Genomic DNA, 13,876 nt, shown 5'->3' on the forward strand with positions numbered 1-13,876 from the left:
ATAATTCTTCATACTAGGCACAGAGTGGACAAGTACTCTGCATGCCTCTCCGAACACTTCTGCATGTGCATTCAAGCCTTTCTGTATACCATACTCTGCACTGCAGTCCTTAGCATCCAGTGTTGATCTTTCTTTACCTGTGCCAATATTGGGACTCTCCTGAGCAAAATGGCCTGTTCTTGCATTAAATTGGCATACTGCATTTTTTTCCCCTCTTGTTCTAATTCTTTTGTTTTTGAGTAGTCCTGCTATAAAGGACTCAAGCACTGTTTTAAAAGGGGTCATTGGTAAATGACCTATGAGGGAAGACTGGAGGAAGACTGAAAGAATTGGGCTTGTTTCATTTAGAAAAGAGAAGACTGAGAGGGGGCATGAGAGCAGTTTTTAAGTATCTAAAAGGCTGTTACAAGGAGGGAGGGAAAAATTGTTCTCCTTGGCCTCTGATGATAGGTCAGTAAGTAATAGGGCTTAAATTGCAGCAAGGGTGCTTAAGTTGGACATTAAGAAAAACTTCCTGCCTGTCAGGGTGGTTAAACGCTGGAATAAATTGCCCAGGGATGTTGTAGAATCTCCATCTCTAGAGATATCTAAGAACAGGTTGGACAGACATGTATCAGGGCTGATCTAGATGGTGCTTGGTCCTGCCATGAGGGCAGGAGACTGGACTTGACCTCTTGAGATCCCTTCCAGTTCTAATATCCTATGATTCTATGAAATAGTCTCCCAAATACATCCTGGTTGACATCTTGAGTGTTAATTTGGATTCTGATTCCACTAAACATGTTACTTGTGTCCAAACTGGATTTGAATCCAAGACTCCAGAGGCGCAAGGCAAGTAGGCAAACCTCCTCCCACACTTTGCCATGCTAACTGTTTTAGTAACATGACTTAGTCACACTAGCAACTACTAAATTGCTTTTACTGGCTTAGGGCTAAATATCATGGTGAGAAACTTGCAATAAATGTCTTGAGCTTTTGTTTCTATAGCACTTCTGATATCTATTTAATCTTTATTCTGCGTGTATCAGGGCCAGTGTACTTATCAGTATGACTCTTCATGTTATGCAGAAGCGAGAGCAGAAGAAGGAGCTGGGGCAGGTGAATGGATTGGTGGACAAATCTGGGAAAAGGACCACCTCCCCCACCAGTGACACAGACCTGTTGGACAGGTCTAGTACCAGCATCAGGGCAATCGCACATGCCAGGATCTTGGAACGGAGAGCAAGTCGGCCTGGCACTCCCACGTCGAATGCCAGCACTGAGACTCCCAATTCAGAGCAGAATGACGTAGATGAGGACATAATTGATGTGGATGATGACTCTGCCATTGCAGAAATGGACTGTGGGCAGCCCCAGCTGAAGCGACCCTTTGAGCTTCTTATTGCAGCTGCCATGGAAAGAAACCCAACCCAGTTCCAGTTGCCGAATGAGCTGACCTGCACCACAGCACTTCCAGGTGAGTAAATACTGTCTGCTTGCAGAGCTTATGGCTCAGAAAGGCCACTGGTGCTTACAACAGTGCCCTTTGCTGCCTCTTCCATTTGAGCTCTTGTTTGTCCAGTTCATGCGAGTTTCTACTGACGTGCTTGTCTGATTGCAGCTCTGATCACCCCTCTCCATGAAACTAAATCCGTGGTCACCAACAGGTCGATTGCGATCGACCAGTCGATCGCAAGGTGTTCGAGCCATTCTCTCCCCCCCCTCCCACTCCCGAGAAGCCCCACTACCTACCTCCAGTGAAAATGGAGGTAGTGCCGGCTTTCCACGGGGTGGACAGAAGTCCTGCAGCTTTGCGCCACTTCCGGGTGTTCCGGAAGTGCGCAGGCTGCTCCCCTCCCTAAGTTCTTTGGGGTGCCAGGAACTTGCCTGGGGGGAATCCCCAGAGGAGGCGCACGGGAGCTGCCCTGCTCCGCGGGAGGGGTGAGTCGGCCCCGGAGGAGACGCATGCGGGGGCTTCCCTGCTCCGCAGGAGGAGGAGTTGGCCTGGGAGGCACGTGCGGGGCTTCCCTGCTCTGCGGGGGGGTGGGGAGGGAGTCCTGGGAAGAGGCTGGGGGAGGGGAAGGGGTGAGGTCTTGGGGGAAGGGTGGGGCAGTAGATCTTCGCTTGTTCTGAGATTTAAAAAGTGATCTTGGGTGTAAAAAGATTGGAGAGCACTGAACTAGATGAAGTGGGTGTACACACTCCTCCCATCCCCTTCAGGTGTGACTGTTCACTAGAACAATCGACAGGTTTTTATCTTCCTCCAGGGCACACAGCGGGATTTGCAACCCTGTTGAATAGCGAGAGACCCCACCGCTAAACTGTCCTGAAGGCCAGGGCAGAGTAACATTTGGACACTTCCTGCCAGACCAAATGACACTGGCCAGAGGATTGTACCAGCCAGAGGAAGTTTCCTTGTCTTTTATTAGGGTTGTTAATTGCCAAACTTATTCACTGCCATTGTGTTTCATACTAATTATCAAGTTGATCATTTGAAAACTCACTTCAGCTCACTTTATTGTCTGTGACTAAATTTAGGTGGCTGCTTGTGTTTTTGACTCCTAGGTACTGGAGCACCTCTATGGCAGGTGGGGAGCTGCTTTGGCCCCCACTGGTTACCAGTTCACCTTTCACATTCCTAATATCTACAGATGAAGGGGACCTGCTTTCGCTTCGTTTGTTTTATTCCTCGTCTCCCCTTTACATTGTGTTAAGTCAGCGCCTTGGTGCCCTTGAGCAGCTTTGCTAGCCTCTTCTGAGATCATTGTTTATTTCTACCACAGATGGATGTATATCCATCTGCTCCAGTTAGTGATCAGAATAGGAGCTCTCTTACACGGGGGTAATGCCAAACTTTTCCTTTCTCTTTCAGGTACTAGTAAGAGGAGGAGGAAGGAGGAAACCACGGGAAAGAATGTCAAGAAAGCACAACATGAGTTAGATCACAATGGTCTGGTTCCCTTGCCGGTAAAAGTCTGCTTCACATGCAGCAGGTACCCAAGTCTCCCCTTTGTGGAAGTTTTGCTTGGTGTGATGGAGAGGGCCTGCTTAGCATGTGAGTGCTGCAGACCCTCCTCGCGGGAGCGGAGTTCACACGTCGAACTCCAGACCTGGTCTGATTCCTTTTGCCACTCCCCTGCTCGATTTCACGCTCCCTTTCCACCCTTGTCTGCTTGTCTGATACAAGAATGTAGCAGCCAGACATTTGCAAAGAGATCATGTACTTGGGATTTTTGGATTCACAGACTCACAGGCAGCTGTACTTAAGCCCGGGTGTTCTAGGTGCCATGCTATAGAAAACTATTTTCCTACATCTTTTTCATACTACACTAAAGTCTTTAATAAAATACAGATGGGGTTCAGGAGAGGAGAAATGGTTATCTTCTCTTCCCCAAAGTGATGGTTCAAATCCCGTGTGATACTGTCTGGGAAGGAAGTTAAATACCAGTTTTGATTTTTAAAAGGTATTGGATGAGTAAAAATAGAGGAGTAGCGTAACTTACTATGCATGTCAAAGGTGTTAGGAGAAAATAACCCCAAACAAAACACACCACATGATTGACACAGATGCATGTCACCAGATTATGGAAGGGAAATTCAGATATTCAAAAATGGGTAATCGCAACCTGTGCAGCAGAATATTTGTGATGGTGGGGTGTTGGAATAGTGAACCATGTCTGTAAATTGAAATCCTAACCCAAAAGTCAGTTTAACTGATAGTGTAGCTTATGTTGTTGTGGAAACCGAATCTCAGTACAGCTGTGCTTAGTGTAATCTTTCACTCTTAAGTGAGCTGTCAGAAGTGAGGAGCAGCTTCTGGTAACGTTTTAAAAAGATGCCACCGGCCTTCTTGTGGCTTCAGTAAATGAAATGTGTGTGGCTGGGAAGAACGAGCATATTTGGAAGCGATCCCCTCTCATTTCCTGCTTTAACAACCTTTTCCATCTCTCTGAAGTAAAAGTTCCCATTGCAACAGGGTGTACCTCTGAGGGCTGGAGTATTTGGGAATAACTCAACTCCGTGAAGGTTGCTCTTAGCTTCCGTGAGTGTCCTTGGTGTAATGAACGTGCTGGCCAAAGCAGTACTGAATGAGAGCGGCTTGTTCGGGACTGTTTATGCAGCTTCTGTGGAGAGCATGGAGAACACAGCACTGTTCAGTCCTACCCCCAGGATTTTACAATCCAAGGCCCCCATCCTGCACTTGGATCTGCATGGGCAGATCCTTGTGCCCGTTTGACTTCGGTCCAGTAGGACTGCACAGATCACGTTACCCCATTGTTGCCTAACTTTAGACAGTAGCAACAAATAACACAGGGAAGATGGGGGGTGGGAGGGTGAGACAGACCTACAGTAACATAAGTTGTCTGGGGCCACTGTTCTTTCTCACTGACTACAAGTGAGCATAAGAAGGTGGCGAGCAGCATGAATTTGGGTTCTGTGTAGGAAATAATAAAAATAGCAGCTGTTTCCGTTTGTTTGCAGGAGTTGCAGAGTGGCTCCTCTCGTTCAGTGTGATTACTGCCCCCTTCTGTTCCACATGGATTGCCTTGAGCCCCCTCTTACTGCCATGCCCCTGGGCAGATGGATGTGTCCAAATCATATTGAGCATGTGGTGGTAAGTTTACACTTAACTGGATGTTAAAGGGACACTGTCAGATTGCGTTTTATTAGTGGACTAATTTTAAAAACACTCTGTTTTGTGAGCATTTATTGCTCCTCCATTGGTGTCTTGAGGGATCTTTTCAAAACTAACAAAGTAGAATGTTGAGTTTGCTCATTTTATTTGTTACAGTAATTGATTGACTCTGAAAAACATGATTTTCAGACAAATATGATCAAGTTGGCAGCCTCTCGGAAAGCACATAGATGAATGGTTAAACAGAAGTTTTTCTTGTTAGCTCTCATCTTCTTCATACCAATGTTCTAGAACTATCCCCAAAATAACCCTACCGTTCTCTGAATAAGGAGTTGCTTGTGTGAATCAACCCTCTGTCTCAAATAATCAAATATTCATTGTACTCGTGGCTGGAATCTAAATGCACATATCTGGAGACCCACTGTTTGTGAGATTACCCGCGGAAACATGAACCTATTGGACCACTTAAATATTTTATTTTTCAACTTTATAAAGTTGTACCCTTTAGCAGAAACAATTGTCTTTTTGAGTTGTAAACATAGAGCACTAAAGCTGAGCTGAGGGTACTCATGGTACAGTACCAACAGGCTTTGAAAGTCAGATATTTGGAACAGGAACAGGGGTCTGTATCATTCTAACTACACCACTGTTATACCTGTTCTTCAGCTGAACCAGAAGAACATGACTTTGAGCAATCGGTGCCGGGTTTTTGATAGATTCCAAGACACCATATCTCAGCATGTTGTGAAGGTGGATTTCCTGAACCGAATCCACAAGAAACACCCTCCCAACCGCAGAGTTGTTCAGTCAGTGAAGAGAAGAGGTTTGAAGGTGAGTGAAAACAGGAAACCTTCTGGAGATGGTGCTCATGTGTTTTAGCATAATAATAGGCATGCTGCAGTGTGATAGGCTTCTCTGGTCTTCAATGTGCAGCAGCGCTCGCTCTGGAGAAGGGAGCACAGCCCCTGAGGAGCACTGCTGCTTTGGGGTAGCTACAGGTATTATTCAGCCTAGTCAAGTAGCATTTCACAGTTTTACCACTTGGTGGCAGCTGTGCATCTTTCAAATGCCACTTTAAGAAATTCTATTGCCTTTCTAGAGAGTGGCACTCATGTCAAAATTGGAAGGTTAAGTTGCTAAGAGCTCCCTGTATGAGATGAAAGCAAACATGCAGTGTTCAAGCTACCCTGTTTTTATGGGCTGGGTAATGTGTAAATATTTACTGCAATAACAGGTTGGCTAGCTTAACACCATACTTCTCAGAGGCACTATTGCTGTTTAGAGTTAGCAAGGGTTATATATTAAACTCCTTTGTGTAACAAAGCAAAATACATTTTTGAAATAAGGGGAAGGGAATCTTAACTAGAACCTGTAGGCTAAGACCAGATCCCCATCTGTCTACAGCGGATGGGCTAAGGATTAATGAACTCAAACCTGGTGTTCAGTCTGTGGCTCAGAGCCCCGTGGTTGAAAGCCTTGCCTTTGTCATGCAGTAATTTAGAGGAACTGAAGTTCCTTAACCTACTGAACATGGGGCTCAGGGTTTTGTTCTCTCCTGCAGTGTTATGAGGTGGCTCATCTCAAAAGCAGAGTAGAGCCATGGTGTATATGGAGGAACTGCTTCTAGAGCAGGTGCTGAAGTCAGAAGAACCAGCACGGCTTCACAGTTCTACTTTGTCAGCAAAACACCCCACCCAGTGTAACTGAGGAATAACTCAATATAATGGACATTTGATTGTAAATAAATGTACTTCCCTGCCCCTTTGGATGCATTCATGCTACAGCTGATCACTAAGGGCTAAAGTCCAGACTTAGTACAAGTAGGTGAAACTCCATTGACTTCAGCAGAGTTGCATCAACTTAAACCCAAGTCTGCATATAGCCCGGAAACTTTCCTATCTTCTGATGTCTGCCTTTTGATATTCCACAGTGCTGGCCTCTTGGCACAATCTGTGGCTGTTTTGGCCTGGAAACCATTGCCATAGGAAATGTGAACAGTACTAATTAAGAATGACTATAGTTGAATGGAATGTACCTGTAATTATTCTACTGTCTGATTTTTCCCTCCTGACAATTCAGGTTCCTGATGCGATAAAATCTCAGTACCGGTTTCCACCCCTCTTACTCGCTCCTGCAGCAATTCGAGATGGTGAGCTCATTTGTAATGGGGTCCCTGAGGAATCCTCACAGAAGCACCTTTTGAACCCTGAGCACTTAGCCAGCCAGTCAGAACAGCAAGAGGTAAACGATGGCAAATGTAGCTTCTCTGTGGTGCAAGGACGACTTTGCTGTGCATTTCAGTGTGTGATCAAAGCATCTTTTGGAGCAGCAAATCTAGAATGTGTGCAGTGGTGACTGTTTCTTCTCTCTCCTCCCATGACCAGTCACAACTCTGCTTGGACACTTCCTCATGTCCACTGCCCAGACAGCTGTGAGGTGTTCTCGCTGCTGGATCGTGTTGTGCCTTGCGTCTGAATGGAGCCCATGACATATGCTTATCACATCTCCTTCAGGCACACTCTTAAGGTGCAGATCCTGTATCTGTGCCCCACCATCACCACTGAGTTCCTTTGTTCTGCTGCTGGCATCTTTCCTCTCTCCAAATCCCAGCCCCCTGCAGACAATTTATATATATATATATATATATATATATATATGGAGATATACCATCTCATAGGGCTGGAAGGGACCTTGAGAGGTCATTGAGTCCAGTCCCCTGCCCTCACGGCAGGACCAAGTACCATCCCTGACAGATTTGCCCCAGATCCCTAAATGGCCCCCTCAAGGATTGAACTTTTAACCCTGGGTTTAGCAGGCCAGTGCTCAAAACCACTGAGCCATCCCTTCCCCACAAGCAGGGGGAAATGGCTTCCAGCTACAGTTAGCCACCTTAATATAGCTATTGGATCACCAGAGTATGAACGGTCAAGTCCACTGTCCCTAGACTGATGTATGTGTCCTACAGCTGCTCTCAGCTGATGGTGGATAGATACACACAGACATGGGGTGTTGCATGATACGGCGTATTGGCCAGCATTCATAAAACATAGACACATTCCCACCTTTTTACGCCTCCTGTGCACCAAGCAAAACATCTTTGCCCGACTAGGGAAGAGTGGTGAGGGGGAAACCCTTTGTGTGATTTGAGGGTTTACCTTTTTGTCGTTTGGCAGAGGGAAAGTGCTTTCTCTGTTTGGTTTTGTAAGGTGGTGGAGTTAACTAACTTGTATATCGACATTAATGTTTCTGAGTGGCTTTTGTAAGACTGAGGATGCGCCAGAGGTTTGGATGAGTGTATTTTGAATGTCAACTCTAAATGTTATACCTCCAATGAATTCTCTTGCTGGGTCACAGAATTGTTAGCCTTTACCAATAGCAGTCTGCTCTGCAAGCCTCTGTCCCTGTTAAGATAGCGGTGAGATGAGCTGATCCTACAGTGTGAGTGGTGTAAACTTCCGTGGATGATGCCTGTGTGTGTCTAATTGTGGGGGCTCCTTTCTGTTCTGAAAGTGAAGGATTCATGGTGACGGGCCTTCCGCCAATACCCATCCCTGTTCAGAAAGTGCCCCTCCGAAGCTGGTAATGTCTCAACGCTGTGCTTGGAAGCCTTGAATGAATTGTGGGAATTTTCCCCTCCCTCCAGTCCTTATTGTTAGGTTCTCCACTCCCTCCTCGAGAGACCTGTACAGCATGCTTTCTCAGTGGACTCAGATTGAGGGAAGCCCGATCTATAGAAAAGCCAGTGCTGTGTTTAAAGGGGAATCTGTGTGTCAAAACTTGTAGCAAAATGGGGGTGGAGTTTTGGGTGTAAGACAGACTTACTGTGAGTAGCTTGGATTTGGGCAAAATGTGTCTCCGGTACCAATGGGCTTGCTACATGCTCTGGTATAGATGTAGCTCCTATATTGCAAAGGAGTGGCACGCCTAACCTCCTAATTCAGCAATTGTATCAGCAACTGATGTGACACAATAATTCTCCGGTGGTGGGGAACTTCCTGTCCCAGGGCGGGCAGCACCATGCTGGGTCAAGCAGCCTGCTTTTGGGGGGGTGGAGCCAGCATGCTGCATGAGTGACCAGCCTGTGGCTCACGACATTTTCTTTCTGTTTACAGTGGCTCTGTAGTGTCGTTGCGCTCCAGTGCAGCATCTTGAGACATTTATCTGCTAAGCAGATGCCTTCGCTTTGGGACTCTGAACAGACAGAGAAGGCTGATATTAAGCCTGTTATTGTGGCCGAGGGCTCAGTCACCAACCCTTACCAGGCAGCTGACAAGGCACCCGCCCCTTCCCTTTATTCCGTGTCGTGCACCTCAGGGATTACCACCCAGAATTCCTTGAGCTCTTCTCAATCCCAGCAGTCTTTGCAACAGGAAGATGTCAATTGCAGCTCTTGTATGGATAAGTCCAAGAAAGGATCTTCTTGCGGAACTTCCAATGGGCCAACAGCCTCTGAAGTTAAAGTAAATGGTCCTCATTTGTATGGTGTTTCCTCTGAACCGTCAGCACACTTGACTGATTCTCAGAGGCTAATTGGCCCAGGTAATACAATACCTGGGCTGTCTTATCGGCAAACATGGCCTCGGCCCCTCACGCCCCCTGCAGCCTGTGGGCTTCTGAATCACACAGTTGGACCTGTGGTGAAGACGGAGAACTTAGCAGGACCTGTTTCTTGTGCACAAAGGGGCTCTGCACCAGTCACAAGTATGCCTGCTTCCATACCAAGCTCTTGTGCCAGCCTAGAGACCACCAGCACTTTGCAAAGAAAGAATGTCCAGACGCAGATAGGCCCCCCGCTGACAGCAGAGCTGCGATCTATTGGTTCCCCCTTGACTGCCACTAGGGCTCTCACTCCTCCGCAGGCAACAGGAGATGGGATCTCTGCCATCGGCTCCACACACCGATTCTGTTCACCAGCACCACCTTCAGGTAAGCATCTGGTGGGGAGATCTGGGTGCCACAGTGGGAGCGGAGTGTTTAAAAACCTTCCTTTCAGAGCATGTGTAGTAACAGGAAGGGAGCCAGGCTTGCCCCAGATGTGACGCAATGGGAAAAGAGTGAGTCTTGGCATAGCCCCCATGTCCTGAAACAGGAACGGGGCCCTGTGCTGAGCTTTGCCCCTTGAATGCATCTTGAGGCGTGGGGGGCACTGCCCTGCTTTCTGAAACACGTCGTCCATCAGGGCTCAGCAGGAACTGAGCCCCCCAGTTCTGGGCCCCCCACTACAAAAAGGATGTCGACGCATTGGAGAGGGTCCAGCGAAGGGCAACCAAAATGATTAGGGGGCTGGAGCATATGACTTATGAGGAGAGGCTGAGGGACTTGGGTCTGTTTAGTCTGCAGAAGCGAAGAGTGAGGGGGGATTTGATAGCAGCCTTCAACTTCCTGAAGGGAGGTTCCAAGGAGGATGGAGAGAGGCTGCTCTCAGTAGTGAGGGATGGCAGAACAAGGAGCAATGGTCTCAAGTTGTGGTGCGAGAGGTCCAGGTTGGATATTAGGAAAAACTATTTCACTAGGAGGGTGGTGAAGCACTGGAATGGGTTCCCTAGGGAAGTAGTGGAGTCTCCATCCCTAGAGGTGTTTAAGTCTCGGCTTGACAAAGCCCTGGCCGGGTTGATTTAGTTGGGATTGGTCCTGTCTAGAGCAGGGGGCTGGACTTGATGACCTTCTGAGGTCTCTTCCAGTTCTATGATTCTGTGATTCTATGACCACACTGTAGTTGAAACGGTTTGGTTCCTGCATTGCTGTGTCAGGTGCAATTGTAAATTTGCTTTGAGGTGGTGGCTGGAATTTCCAAATGGATTACTTCAAATCTCTGCTTTAATGCCAGGTTAGAAGCAGGCAGTCAAGGCTGTGAAGATCATAATGTCTAGCTTTCATGTGTTCGCAAAGGCTGTACGCCGACAAAAATCTGAGCGTTACTCAGGAAATGCTACAGCTAGGATTTCATGTGCACTCCGCTCCCCCCTGGTTCCTGTGAATTACACTAGCCTTCAGTATGCTCTGCGCAGTGCCGCAAATGTGGTCAGCACTTAGTAACTTGTCCTCTTGGGTGTATGCCCCTGTAGTTGTTCATGGGACAATTCTGTTTAACACAGGCTTGACTGTGTATGCTTTACAGTTCAGACACCGTTTACAAGAGTATTAGTGGAAGTTTGCTGGCATTAGTGGCTTTTGCTGCTCACTGAGCTTGGTGGTTAAAAGCCTACTTCCTGAATTGCACTAGGTGATGTCTGTGCGGCTAACTAAAAAGGAAATATACAATGGTGTGGACACTGACATGTGCTGTGATGTATTCCTTAGAAAGCACCAGATCACATAAATGAAGTCAAAGGTATGCAGGCCTGTTGTGGGAATGCAAATACTGAATCCTTTCCTTGAGCGCTAAGATCTGTTCAGAAAATTGCTGTTTTTTGAATTAAGGAATGAGATTTTCTTACACTTTGATGTACCTCGAAATAGCTGAAACTGTTTTCCTCAAGCTTCAAAACAAACACATTTTCACACGTACTAGGCCTCAAAAATGTCAGTGTACAAAACATGTAAGAGTCACAATTCAGATTCTAGAGGTGGCTGTGTTCCCAGTAGACTTCTGTGAGGAGAGGTGGGTTCAGAGGTTGAATTTAAGGCCAGAGGACTGCCTGGATCATCTTGTTTGACTTCTTGTGTGTCACCCAGCACCTGCACACTAAACCCAACATCCAAAATGAGACCGAAGTATTCTAGCAACAGACGTAGAGTAGGACTGACTGACTGAGGTGCACCAGCAGCCAAACCAAATGAGTATGGGTCGTTAAAGTGCTTTTTGTGCACTTAAAAATGAATTATTTTTGGAGCATCCAGCCAGCAGATGTAGTGGGAAGAGCAAGCGTGTAGCTGGCTTAAATAGTATCTTAAAAATCCCAGGTCTGAGGGGCTGCCAGATTTTCCTCTGAAGTAGCATTTAAATATGAATATAAAACGCATGCCCGTGGCTGTGACCATCTCAACCCTACTGGTGGACAAAGGACAAAGCAAACACAGCTGGTCCTTGCCTATGGCTTCAGTTTGAAAGCCTTGGTGTGGGGAGATGGGAATTTCCCCAAGTGGAAAAGAAGCCATATTGATATGGAGAAACAGTTTGGTCAAGCTCCTAAGAGTCTGGCAAAGCCTGGCTAGCTCTGGGAACTCTTCTGAAAGAGGTTCTGTCAAGTCAGTTTGGGCCCAAATTTAGATTTTATAAAATGCAAACCAAAACCCCTACTCAGCTACCAATAGCGCTTCTGTCAAGTTAAAGCCCTTTGATATCACATGTTGGTGGAATGTAGCTTCCCCTCCTGTAGTTGCTAGAGAACAAATGAAACAGCCTGAACTAAAGAAACTGATGTTAGAAGTGAAAAATAAATGAGATTTGAATTCTGTGTTCTCTTCATGGATGGCTATGGGTAATGTCCCTTGAAAATGATCTATTCTCATCTAATTGGAAGTAGGGATGAAAAATCCTGGTTAATCAGGTAATTGGTTAAACGATTAAACGGGAGTGGGCAGGGTGAGGGGGCCTCCCCCTCCTGCTGTGGGCGGGGTTGCTCCGGCCAGGCTGGACCAGGCTGCTGGTTAACCATTCACATCCCTGTAGTAGATTGTGAGCGAGAGGGAGAGGGTTAGGGTATCTGAGGCACAGGGGCATGGTTTCTGTCACTGCTAGGATGTTCTGAAGCAGACACTTCGCAAATGTCGCTGTTTTAAGTAGTTGGGGTTGCAGCTTGTGACCGAGCTAAAGTCAAGTGTGCATGTCGCTTCTGTCACATTCACACCACCTGGAAAAGAGCTTTCTGATTTCTGCAGTACGTGTGGCACGTCTGTTGGCAGTAGCAGATCTCTAAAAACAAGTGACAGACATTCATCGTGTTTCTGGTTAGCAAACATTTATTATCTAAAACTCTGCAAATAGATAAACCCCAACATGGAAAACCTGTTCCCTTCTGGGTGCAGAGAGACTTGATAGCTCTGCTCCATGGTTAGTGTTGGGTCATGCGACTTCCCTTCAGAACATGGCAGAGGGGTGGGAACCATGGAGAGTGCACTGTTAAGCTAGCTGGAAGCACAGTGGGGAAAGGTGTGGTGCTATTCAGAGCCCCTTCCAGGAGTTAGGAATTACTGGTTGGGAGAGGAGTTACTCCTCTTCTCAGTGCACGGCTACTAGCAAAATGAGCGGCGTGTGCCATTTGTAAATGAGGTGCGAGCGGAGGACTGGGTTGCACATCAGTAGCTCAGAGGTGACTGCTTTCTGGTATTTCTCTCCCCGTCTCTAGATGGCAAGGTCAGTCCCAGCACCTTATCCATAGGAAGCTCTTTAACTGCCCCCTCCTCTCTCACGTCAAACTCTGCAGCTCTGCTGGACCTCACCAGCTCTGGGAAAGCATTAATGGACGGCAGCGGTGGTGAGTAGTTCTTTGATTGGTTAGCTCAGTTCCCAATTGCTGTGGATGCCGGAGGGAGGGAACGTGCCTTTCCTTAAAGCATTTGGAAAGGGGAAAGTTACTTTGGGAACGGGGCTTTGGGGCATGTACGTGTGTTACCCTGGGGGAACAAGGGCATGCCCCGTCCCCCTCAGACTTGTGGGTCTCTTCACTTCTGCGCCTTGGTACTTGGATTGTTTCACCTTGTAAGCTTGCGGGGGAGGGCAGGTCTCCAGATGTTCGTATCCGTGGAGTTCATGTGCTCCAGATCCCCAGTTCTGCTAGGTTATGATTTTAGCTGTGATCCAAGGACACTTTGCTCACCTTGCCTGAGGCCAGCAATTGCTCATTCTTTGTGGAGACTGCAGTATTGTTATGGGTAGCCTACAGTTACATCTTTCTCCTGCTACCTTTTCTGCTTTTGTCCCCGAGACGGCACATCTTCCTCTCCTTTTGTCATTGAGCTAGCAGGAAACCCAGACTCTCATCAGGGTGTCTAGAGAATCCAGAGGCCTGCTGTACAGTTCTCAACATCGGGATCAAGCTGTTGCTTGTGAAGCTTCTTTCTAATCTTTCTTGCACTGTCGCTTCGACCCTCTCCTCTTTGGCAAACACCTGGCTGCTTGTCTTGACCTCTGGGACTTGCACCAGCTGCCGTGGCTGCTTCCCTTCCTCGCTCTCTTACCAGTGAGGACGTTGAGGTGGCTCTTTCACGAGAGTAGGTTTTAACTAACTGGTTCCCGAGCTCAGTGCAGATCTTTGCAGGGGAAGATGAACTGTCCTTGTGGGTCGTTACCAGCAGCAGTGAACTGTTACAGATTTCCTT

At 47.2% G+C, this 13,876-nt stretch overlaps 1 protein-coding gene across 3 annotated transcripts in view; it reads left to right on the forward strand.

Annotated features, from left to right (window-relative positions):
- Positions 1-13,876, forward strand: part of PHF12 (PHD finger protein 12) — a 46,051-nt gene that overhangs the window by 24,806 nt on the left and 7,369 nt on the right. For all 3 annotated transcript variants that reach the window (XM_075904522.2, XM_089772137.1, XM_075904521.2), the window contains exons 4-10: positions 1,069-1,456; positions 2,852-2,972; positions 4,462-4,594; positions 5,282-5,446; positions 6,695-6,856; positions 8,728-9,541; positions 12,904-13,032. In XM_075904522.2, the coding sequence (XP_075760637.2) occupies positions 1,069-1,456; positions 2,852-2,972; positions 4,462-4,594; positions 5,282-5,446; positions 6,695-6,856; positions 8,728-9,541; positions 12,904-13,032 (1,912 nt within the window). The remainder of the gene's footprint in view (positions 1-1,068; positions 1,457-2,851; positions 2,973-4,461; positions 4,595-5,281; positions 5,447-6,694; positions 6,857-8,727; positions 9,542-12,903; positions 13,033-13,876) is intronic.

Source organism: Pelodiscus sinensis, chromosome 21 (assembly GCF_052426305.1).
Source record: "Pelodiscus sinensis isolate ZL-2025 chromosome 21, ASM5242630v1, whole genome shotgun sequence".
In the NCBI taxonomy this organism is placed as follows: Eukaryota; Metazoa; Chordata; order Testudines; family Trionychidae; genus Pelodiscus; species Pelodiscus sinensis.